The 11,613-nt window shown below is 43.1% G+C and overlaps 1 protein-coding gene across 1 annotated transcript; it reads left to right on the forward strand.

The window, feature by feature from the left end:
- Positions 1–727: 727 nt before the first annotated feature.
- Positions 728–6,612, forward strand: ip6k2b (inositol hexakisphosphate kinase 2b). The gene is made up of 5 exons (XM_073467768.1): positions 728–1,331; positions 3,734–3,965; positions 4,059–4,225; positions 4,354–4,529; positions 4,891–6,612. Exons 1-5 carry the CDS (start codon positions 791–793, stop codon positions 5,509–5,511), a joined length of 1,737 nt encoding a protein of 578 aa, XP_073323869.1. The 5' UTR covers positions 728–790; the 3' UTR covers positions 5,512–6,612.
- Positions 6,613–11,613: the final 5,001 nt, after the last annotated feature.

Genomic DNA, 11,613 nt, shown 5'->3' on the forward strand with positions numbered 1-11,613 from the left:
GAGCGTTAGGGGATTATTGGTTTTGACACCGATGGTACAAAAGCCAGGGTTAACTGATTCACATGCTAACTTCAATAGGTACCTCTGCAACACAATAAATAGATGTCATGATGTAAAAACTGTTATTTTTCTCACATGCTGTTGATCATTTTAGTTCACTTTTTAATGCTTCCAACTAAAGTTCTTGCATGTTGCACCTTCAAGGCTAGTATACAAGATATTTAGCACATAGGCCTATATTGATGTTAAAAATACACAAAGGTACAATTACATTGATTTAAAGGTTGAAATCCACTATGAGCAGGTATGCCACCCAAACACATCCTTCAGTTTTGATCTCATTTGAAAACATGAGTTGAAAAGAAAACGGCTTATGTGCAATTCAAAACATCTTCTTGCCTTTATTTTTTTAAATGCAGTCTGCTGAAAAGGATATTTAATGTCTCAAGAACAAGATGAAACTTAAAATCCATCCGAGAGCCTGTGTGTAGGATAACAGGAAGGATGAAACTTGCAAGAAATGCCGTCAGTGTTGTGTTTTTGTGTCTAGTATTTTTCCTGCTCTCCCCTCCCCCCTGTTTTCTCTCCTTCCTCTTTGTTTGCTTGATCTGCTTGATCCTCTCCTAGGTGCCTTGTCTCCTCCCAGCGACAGCTCCGGCTCTGTGATTGGCTGCTCGTGGGGAGAGGCGGGACTTGGTTCCTGCTCGTGCTGTTTTTCTAGCTGGAGGATCAGCCTCGTCGTCAGTTTCGGTAACAGCCAGACGTCGAGGACAGCGGAAATTGACCTTACATGAGGACGTTGTGGCAGTTTTCAGGCTGCAAATGTCATTTATTATTACACATACAAACACGGAGATTATCCGGACCATCGGAGGAGTTTTATAATTTGTCCTCAGATAAGGAAAAGCGAGGAAATAAGGGATTTCGTCGCTATTGGCTCTGTCCTTCCTGTCTAGCCCTTTGTTTTTCACTGCTGCTCTCGAGCAGGAGACCAGTAGCGCCCCCGTGCGAGCACAGAGGAAAGAGCTTGAGGATAGGGAGCCAGACGAGCGGCCGTGCTTCTTGCCTCCCGACCGACGTGGGTCCCCCCAGCTCATTTATCCGATGCGGAGTGAGGATGAGTCCCGCTCTGGAAGCCCTGATGCAGGCGGACGGGACTCCTTATCCCGGAAAAGGGGTGATGCTTGAGCCATTCGTGCACCAGGTGGGAGGCCACTCCTGTGTGCTACGATTTGGGGAACAAACAATCTGCAAGCCCCTCATTCCCCGGGAGCACCAGTTCTACAAGAGCCTCCCCCCTGAAGTGAGGAAGTTCACCCCTCAGTATAAAGGTAAGACCTGGAGGATGTGTCCAGATGTGTGTCAGAACAGCGCATGTGTGGTGATATTTTGGTACCTAGCTTCAATCCTGTGCTTCTTTTTCTTTGTGTTTGTGCAGACATCTTGTGATATACTGTACAATGCTTTATTGGCCGATTTTAATACATCTGTGCAGATCACAAAGATGTTATATTGCATGGGGTACAGTGTGGATGCATGGGCTCAGGGTACAGTGTGGATGCATGGGCTCAGAGTACATGATGTACACAACAACATACACCAAAATGTATTTTCACATCTATAGATAGATACATCGCTGTCTTCAGTGGCCTCATAATGTGACTTGTGTACAGTGCCTCTCCTATTGGAGCAATTGGCAGGCACCACAGGGTTCAAGTAGCATCCGAGCTGAAGGCCTGACTACCTGCCAGGAGGATGAGTGGCCAGAGGCCTTTCAAGTGCCGTGTCTGTCATTCAAGATGGCTCTGGTTTCAAGATGAAATAGATTTCCTCATGGATCAAAAATAAATGGGACAGATCGCAAGGGGAGCAATTCACAAGTCAGTTGAGGAGATTTACAGGTCTGGTTCCAGGTGCACCACAGAAACATGGACACCGATACACATTTTCACTGACACACATGCTTTTAATTGGAATATCATGTTTCCTGGTGGCGTCCAGGTCCACAGCCTCTCGCAGTTTCACCCACTGATGCATACGAGCCTAGAACACACTGACACAGACGTCTTTAGGCGGTCAAATGACAGAGGTAAGACGCACGCGTGGTATCTGACTCCTCAGTAATGCAGCATGGGACTATAAAAAGACCCTCATGGGCAGTGGGATTTGGAGATAAGATAGTAGAGTACGTCTGGGGCCTTCAAGAGCAGTGACATCAGCAGTGACGCTTGTCTGTCTCTTGCATACCTCAAAACACGAAGAGCCAATATCTAATGGTTGCAGGCACACCTTGCAGTGGCCTGTAATGAGAATGAACAAGAAGTTCATACTCAGGCACTGTTTGCACAAAATATTCTGAAGGATATGACACCAGTGTAGTAGATGTAGACTAACGACTTAAATTCCTAACAAGGATTGGACTACTAAAACTCCTGAACCTAATAAAACAATAGATGTTGATAACAATCAGCAACTCCACCAACGTTGCTAGTATACGATGGTCGAATTATGTTCATCAGGCTGTAAATTTCAATCGATGCACCGGTTTATGAGCCCTCCTTGTGAATTAAGTCCGAGTGACTCACAGGTTCCCACACTCACTGAGGTGGTGTGATGACAGTGCAGCCGTGAGTGGACGGCGCAGCCCATAAGGACAGACCTGAGAGGCTGGGCCTTCCTGCAGGATGGTGATGTCAGCGCACATGACATCAGCCTGGCTGCGGAAGAAACATGGATGCTGGGTCCTCAGGCCCGTCATTTAACATGCAAAGACTCTAGAAAAGCATTTTAAGCATCGACTGTGTTTGATCATGTTGTTCTCTGTTATTCAGTGGCTGTATTGTAAAATATGTACTATTATCACTAGTGCTGTTGGATGCTGAATGTATAGACGCGGTTTCTGCGTCCATATCTCTGCGACTTTCTCTCTCGATCAGTTTCCTTCCTGTCTGTGGTTTATCTGTATCAGCTGCTGCAGCTGTGATGTTTATTCTCAGTGCAACACCTCCCCCAGCCCTCACAGAGGCATGCGACACACAGGCCCTTTTAGGGAGCTTTAGTGGGGGCTGGGCTGGTGGGGGTACTACTGGAGTGCCTGTTAGTGGATCATGTCAGCGTTTAAGTACAGTGTCTCTGGTGTTGATGCCTCTAACCAAACTGTAAAACAACAAGTGTTGATTCAGTTCTTGTTTCATTTAAGGCCTGTATTATGATCTGTGTCACATCTGATTGACACTGAATCATGGTATCTCAGTGATTATTGGTCATGTGATTATGCAATCCTTCTCTGTGGCTTACTGAGCTGTTATTCAATGTATGTTGTTTGTATGGAAAGACAGTTGTACATCATTTCCTCATGTCATTGCTGACTGATTGAAGCTCCGAATTATGAGTCATTGTTTGTGTTTCATGAGGATGTTTATCAGTTGTTCAATAAATGGTCCTGCTTGGTTTTACACATTTTTGGTCTTGCGTGGTGTTTTGTGTCTCTTGTTTCCTCAATAATGAGTCATATCAACACTGTTTTTGCTGTGACATATGTTGTTTCTAACAATGTTCTGCTTTCATCTTCCATCTTCAACCTCCATATAGCATGTTAATGTAATGTATGTTTGTGCAGATGGCTGTATGAATGTCTAACTATCTTATGTGGATATGTGTTTGAGGTTATTGGATAAATGACCATGAAAATACTCATAACCACTCTCTGCTGCCCCTTCTCACCCACTCTCAGGTGTAGTGTCAGTCAGTTTCGAAGAGGATGAGGAAGGGAACTTGTGCCTCATTGCCTACCCCCTCCACAGTGAATCGGGGGACCTGGAGAACAAAGATCCCTCATCAGACTGCGAGCCCAAGACCAAGATGCTGAAGTGGAGCAACAAGAAGCAGTCCACGTTGCTCCTGGACAATGACAACTACGGCAAAGACCGAGCTCGACACAGCCGTAAAGAAGATAAGATCATGAGGTAAGGGTGCTCTTTCATAAACAACAAGACACTTCTTGAATATGTTCTGTAGCAAGTTAGCTGACCTTTTTTCTCTCGTTGTGACCTTTGCAGTTATAATCGTGACGAGATGCAGCAGCAGAAGCAGGCGGAGGTTCTCTACCTCAGCCTGGAGAAGGGCAATGTTGTGCCACAGATCAAACACAACCCCTGGAGTCTCAAATGTCACCAGCAGCATCTGCAGAGGATGAAGGAGAATGCAAAGCACCGGAACCAATACAGTATCCTTTCATGAATGAACGGCTGCAGTGAAGAGGGACGGTTCTTGAATGTTAATATAAGCACGTACACACCGTGTGCTAGTTTCCATGTCCTCTGTTGCTGTGTGATCCTTGACCCATATTCACAGAATTTATCCTTTTGGAAAATCTGACATGGCGCTACACAAGACCATGTGTTTTAGACTTGAAGATGGGAACTCGCCAACATGGGGATGACGCATCGGAGGAGAAGAAAGCCCATCAGATTCGCAAGTGTCAACAGAGCACATCTGCCTCTATTGGAGTGCGGCTTTGTGGCATGCAGGTACGGTAGACATTACAGCTGTGATAATAAGTCAATAAAATGATCAGTCAGTTGAAAGAAAATAAACTGCCAACTAATTTAGTTAACGATTGAACGTATCAATGACTGTTTAAATAAAAATGTAAAATATTTGCTGGTTATTATTTGGGTTAAATACTGTTGATTGGAGTAAAAAGCAATTTGGGAACTTGTGATCAACCTTTTTCAAAAAAAAATTTGGACATTCTTTGACAAAATGCATGATGGTTGTGAAAATAATCAGCAGATAGTCATAGAGATGTAACACAATACTCTGCACTGGTGTGTTTATGTATTGGTTGCATGTGGAGTTGTAAAGCTCATCGTTCTGTGTGACCTGCAGGTATACCAGTCAGACTCAGGCCAGCTGATGTTCATGAATAAGTACCACGGCCGTAAGCTGACCCTCGCAGGCTTCAAGGAGGCTCTCTACCAGTTCTTCCACGACGGGCGTCGCCTGCGTCAAGAGCTGCTGTCCCCGGTGCTGCGGCGACTCCGGGAAATGCAAGCTGCCTTGGAGGCCTGTGAATCCTACCGCTTCTACTCCAGCTCCCTGCTTATCATCTATGATGGCGACCCTCCCAGGACTCCCAGTAGACCCAGACACCGGGGTGGGGAGGAAGGTGATGAGGATGAGCCATCTGATGAAGAGGATGAGGAAGATGAGGAGGAGGAGGAGGAAGAAGAAGAAGGCGCCTTTGGTTTCCCTCGTTCCTCCTCAGCCGGTGGCAGCACTGGTGTGGCTGGAGGGAGCAGCAACAGTGGCAGCAGTCGCTCCTCCCACAGCACAGGAGAGGCCAGCAGCCCAGAGGTGGACGTGCGCATGATTGACTTTGCTCACACCACCTGTCGGCACTTTGGAGAAGACAGTGTGGTGCACGAAGGCCTGGACAGTGGGTTCATCTTCGGCCTGCAGAACCTGATCACCATCATCTCCCAGCTAGAGGATCATAGTTCGGACTGAGGCTGCTGCGGAGCCAACATGGTCTAAATTTTTAAGCATGGGAAGAGCTCAATGAGCTGAAACCCTGCTATGGTGCATCGTCCTTCTGCTGACGTGGGGGTCTGAGCCTCCTCTGCTTGGAGGGAACCTCAGACACCTCGGGGTCAGGGGGAGAGTCTGTGTGGTCGTTCCTGCGCTCTCCCTTACCTGCCAGAGGACAGGGCTGCCTGGGCCCTTAGTTGCACTTTTCTCTATCTGAGACTGCTCCTTTTCTTTGTTATAAGTGGTAGGAGGGATGTTTTACGAGGTGGCAGTCTCTCAGAAACCACTAGGATCCCCCCATCTCCTTCTCTGGTACAGACTAGTTTCTTTATTGTTAAGTCCTCTCTTAGAGAGAATGAGCGAGGCGGAGATCATTGAAGCTCAAGTGTAGTTGTAGGAGCCTGACGTGGTGCTTTACCTGTGATATGGGTTAAGTTGTTTTTTTTCCTGATGAAGTTTGGACTGCCAGTCCCCAACAGCACAGCACATTTCAGTGGGGAAGTTGACTGTACAAGCTGACCTTGGCAGGCTAGGTCAACAGCCTTGTAGCAATTGACAACGTAAGCCTCTGAGAAGGACATTTTGTGTTTTTACTGGTGTCTCTGAAGACCCTTGTAACAAATATGGTTTGTGAGTCCACCAGGCACTTGGATTTACACTTCTTTGGTGGAAAAACAAGATTATTTAGGTCTAGAAGAAGGGATCTGCCTTTTTTCTCCCCTGTACCTTTTTGCCTATGAAAGACTTTTTGCTATAAGGGGATAATATCCTTGTTTTGTCACTGTCTTTGTTTTTGTCTGATTTTCTCCTCTTCATTCCTGAAACTCTGACTAAACAAAGAGAATATATTGATTAAAAACACTAGCTAAAAAGACTATATAAAGACTATTTATTTGCAAGGATTGTTTTCGAAATGTTAAAAAAAAAATGGAAAAAGCTACATTCCATATTACCACTCTCTAAATGTTCTGTTCTGATACCGACTTTGATTTATTTTATTATTGCAAGAGCCGATACCTCTCTTGTATACCTGTGTGTTAACAGTGTCTTGAAAAATAAAGGCATTCATTTGTGGTAAAAGCTGCCGTCTACCCTGTGTTCATTTATAGTATGAAATATCTGTGAATATATGCATTAACCGGACAGGAAGTAGTGACGTGGGGAAAAGGGAAATGAAATTCGAGCAGGATGCTGACACAAGATCTGTCAGTGTCGCTGTTACAAGAAGAGAACATGAGTCATCTTTTGTGTCTGATCCTACAGAAAGTACTGATGTTTTATCTCACCTTACACAGCACAACTACAGACAATGCTTTCTGTTGTATTGAGTGATGTATCTCTAAGAGGAATGCAGTCAGCAAAGAAAGAACTTAATACATAAACTCATGATGGTGTCTTTGGAGGAAAACCCGTTATACTTCTCTCTTTGGATGTTTCACAAAGTGAACTCCAAATTTATGGAGACAGTAATGACTCTTACTATTAAACTCAATCAGATAAATAGAAACAGTTTCCAGATGTCTGAAGTTGACCGCTGAAGTTTGTCATTTGAGTTGAGTTAAATGAGATCAGATCAATTCTTGTTCAGGCCACATGTGAGTCATCATTTGATCAGTGAAATGAGAGATTGACCTGGCAGAAGAAAGTTCACAACAGAGGGGAAAAAGATTTTTGTTCTTGCTTTTGAATCAGATTTGATCAGAGTTTTTCTCTGCAGTGAAATGGATTCTGAAGGATTTTGCTGATGTCTGAGGTTGATGCAAGACTTCAAGATCACGTCCATAAGTGTCATCTGACACAGCTGTGGTTGAATATTTCTCAAGCAACTGAAATACACAACCATTTAATTCTGACACAATGCCACTAAAAAAAAATAATTTGCCTACCTAATTTGACTTTTAAGTATTTTAACTACTAGCTTATACAGTCATGAAAGCAAGTTTGTAGTTTGTATGTTTAGTTTAGTTTAAGCATAAAAAAATCTGTCAATGAAGATCTGTCTCTTCTGATTAAAATTGATTCCCAAAACTACAAAATACACTTTTTTAAAGAAGGTAACTCAACCTATAAAGTCTAAATTAGCAGCTCATGGTTTTTAATGAGCATCATTATTATTTCCCATGCTGCAGTGGGCCGTTTCAGCTTATTAGATGCTTGAACTTTTGGTGGATTTATGAAATGATAGAACTACCCTACAATTAAGAAGAAATGTTGAAGATGTTTAAGTATTGTGTTGTAGCGATATGTATTGAAGTTAGCATGTTAACCAGCTAGCCCTGGCCCAGTTTGTACCTCAAGAGGCGATAGCCCAATAGTAAACAAAACCAACACTTACCCGGTGCTCCAAGCTCCCAGTCGGGACAGATTCCGCTAATATGACTGCTTGCTGCACAGCTAACTGAGCTAACTAGCTAACGTCAGCTACAGTTAGCAGCAGTTAGTGGTTACTCTGTTAATATGAGGCCCCCTTTTTGTTTTGAGTGTGAATTTTGACAGGTGGCCAACTCTTACAAATTGCAAAAGGAAAAGTAAAACAAAAACACAGGCTAGTCTTCGCTTAATTTTGACTGAAGTCCATTTCAGTGTGAGGTCGTCCTCTTCTTATTTTCCCTCAGCAATCAACCCTCGGGCCTGATCATAAAACACAAAAAAAATCAGCTCGAGGTCATTCAATTCATTGGCAAAATCATAACTTGCTAGAAAAGATACTTTTCAGTGTTTAGGCTACAAATGTGTACAATTAGAGAATGAAGCCTACAACAATTTTTTAAAATTCACTTTATGATTTTTTATTATTTCCAAGTATTCTTTTGTCAAATCCACAGGGAGCCACTGCAGAGGGGCAACAGAGCCGCAGGTTGCTGACCCACAATTTAGGAAGTTCCCCTTAACTTTAAATGTAATAATTGCAGAATAGAATAATAAGGTTTACGTATAAGTCTGCTTTAATTACATTTAATCAGACTATAACTTAACTTTTTTAAATACTTTAAGTACTCAAAGCTTTTCAGTGTGAGCCAAAACATCATGGCATGGTGCTGTTTACTTCTCCTGTGCGTAAATTACATAATTTAGACTAACTGATCCACAGGAAACTCTGCCAGGGGAACAGACTTTCATGTGCATGCGTCATCATTGTTGCTGAGTCCATTACTAAGCAGTTTAGTGCAGGTTCCTGGCCTGATTGCCATTCAGCGGCGACATCGGTGACTGATCTGCACCGGGGCTCGGATTATACACTTCAAACAAGAGAAGAAAAACTTCCCATTAGAGCTGTAATGCCAAGCAGGAAGCATTATAAGGTGTTAGCCAGCAAACAGCTCCCAAAGCAGCAACCTCAGATGACCTCAACATACTCTATGCACCCTGAACTCCACAGTAAAAGTTTTTGCCAGTCAAAACCAGCATCTTTGTACTCAGCGTAATCAGGATTTCAAGCTCCAAAAAACATTCTCACGGAAACACCGGCTGTGTGGAAAGTATGCTTAGAGTGCTGTGGTATCTTTCAGCACCCTACTCTACCTGTTTCACTTGAAGGGTTGGATTGTTAGTGAGAGACGAGAGGATTTTTCAAAGGCAAGCCGACATTGCAAATACAAGCTTTCAACCCTGAACAATTGGCGTGACGCGGATACTGAAGGTGGAGAAGGGAAAGTTACACTCAGAAATGGCTTAGGCTGGCAAAGAACGCACATTAACTGAGTTTACATAGTACGATGTGAAAAAAGTGCTTCTGGGTTTTCTAGTCTTTCTGGGCTGCACAACATACAGGACACACTGGTCTGACTGAAGACTCCCAGTAAACAAACCACAGGGGCTTCATGCAGCTCGCAGCCATATCATCTTCACATCACAGTTCACTCCCAACCGGCTCCAACAGGCCGACTCAGAGCCTTTAGATGACCTACATACCCATGCTTTATGTGCAATATTCTGTTACAAGACTATTCATGCACATAAGTGTCATAAATCCATGACCAAACAACTAAACATGGCTGGATCTCTTGTTTTTGAGCTTGAGTGGATTATCACGTCCACTCATGGCTGCACAGGTTTCTCAACAACAAGACATTCTTTTGCAGTGATGGAAAGTAACTAAGTACATTTACTTTTTTTACTCCTCTACATTTATTTGATAACTGCATAAGAGCCAAAGCAGCACATTTATTTATCCTATTTTATTTTATCTGCCGATTAACGCCAACGACGATAACGCCAAGTCAGCACTAAGTACACAGTTTATAGATACATGTAAACGTATGTTTAATTTATTGTACTTGTACCTTTGCTACATTTATTGGCAGAACATTACTTTTAATATTTAAGTAAATATCAGATACTTCAAGACTTTTACTCAACTACTATTTGTATGGGTGACTGTCACATTTACCAAAGTAACATTTTAACACGTTATCCCTACTTTTGCTCACGTAGGACTTTTGGGTACTTTAACACTGTTTTTTGATATAATATGAAGCTTCAACTCTTCTCCGCCAGCCTGTCTGGGATGTTCAGGGGTTTGCTGCAGTGAACACCATCAAAGGCAAGTGAAGGGAGACTCGGGCAGTTTAGGAGAGATGACAGCACGAGGCACGAGATGAGAGGGATTATCATTTCCTGGTTTCAGCTCTAAAAATAAGCAAACATCCCCTGCCAATCTGCTGCCTGCTGCAAAACAGATTTTGATGATTATGTTTTGCTCCTCCATGGTGGAGACATCAAGCTTGTTCATATGGTTTTAATGATGAATCATCAAGAATATATTTGATTGATAAAAGCAGAAATCTGTCGGTCTCCTGTGTATTGAGACATTTCTTCACTTGATTCGCTCTTTTCTTTCTTTTCTTTTAATTTTTTGGATGGGTGGGCCTGTTTGTCTGTGTTGTGTCTGTGTTGTGTGCATGGAGGTGTGCTGGTGTGGGTCACAGGCAGTTGCCTTGGTGACTGAAGTGACATTTTTTTTAACAGTGATACATTACTATGGCAACAGCATCAGTATTTTTAGCAGTTCTGCACCACAAAATGCAGGGGTGCCTTGGCCTGATTGCTCATTCACAAAAAATGAGATAACCTGAATAAATGACACCTGGAATAACTGAGCAAATTCTCTCTTTTCGCTGCATTACGAGGCTTGCTTGATTTAGCAAAGCATTACATTCAAGCAACGTAGTGGCTTTGCAATGTACTAACAGAAGAAATAAAGCCAGATTGAACGCAATAGCACACAGGAAATTTATGTAAGAGCCGAAAAATCTCAAGGTAAATCTTACTGTGGTGATAACGCATGAAATCACAGCTCTTACGTGGAGGTACAGTACATACACAGGTGTTTGTGTTTGCCTGCATTGCCTACATGGTGGTGTCTGAGCTCATAGTATGACGGTCGTCACAGTTCAAAGGTTACTGAATTTCTTATCTCATGGCTAGCTGCATGGCTTTAAAAGGCATTCTGTTGCAGACACGATCTCCTGCTGCCAAAGAGAAGCCGCTTCTCTGTGAAACCACCCAGCGAGATAGGATGTGAAAGCACACGCTCCCTCACCCTCCCTGCAGCAACAACAGAGAAGTGTGCGTGAGCTTAAAATAACCCAGACCAGAGCATAAAAAGGCAGAAGGAGGCATGGGTTTGTGCCATTTGAAAAGTGTTTTGTGCAGGGATGTAGGTAGGAGTTTGGAAGTGTTTAAGCTCTCAAGACAGAGAGGTGAAAATAGTCTGGAAATCCAATAGTTCTTTGGATACCTTTCCTGAAAGAGGTGAAGACTGATCCAAACACAGATAGAAGGGTGTTGATGTTATTTTAAAGATGTTTATGTGCCGTGTCGCAGAGATGTCTACTGAAGCTAGCATGCTAACCAGCTAGCCACAGCCCGTCTCACCAACCCTGTGTCGTCATACTACCACTTTGCACCAGCAAGTACCGAACTAAAACAAGCTTAATTAGCTTGTTAACTCAGCATACAAACTTGACACAGAGTAAAACTCACAACACAATTATGGTTTGTCTACCCACAGTCACCTCTGGTATAGTTGAAATAAATCCTCAATTTTTCCGAGTAATACATGTGAAAAAATTCTGGCTC

Source organism: Pagrus major, chromosome 6 (assembly GCF_040436345.1).
Source record: "Pagrus major chromosome 6, Pma_NU_1.0".
NCBI classification, from domain to species: domain Eukaryota; kingdom Metazoa; phylum Chordata; class Actinopteri; order Spariformes; family Sparidae; genus Pagrus; species Pagrus major.

Excerpts from the sequence above, each read along its gene's own strand:
- ip6k2b (XM_073467768.1), top strand. The coding sequence starts at position 791 with ATGAGGACGTTGTGGCAGTTTTCAGGCTGCAAATGTCATTTATTATTA. Across the intron at positions 1,332-3,733 it reads GTTCACCCCTCAGTATAAAG|GTGTAGTGTCAGTCAGTTTC; the intron begins GTAAGACCTGGA and ends ACCCACTCTCAG. Across the intron at positions 3,966-4,058 it reads AAAGAAGATAAGATCATGAG|TTATAATCGTGACGAGATGC; the intron begins GTAAGGGTGCTC and ends TGACCTTTGCAG.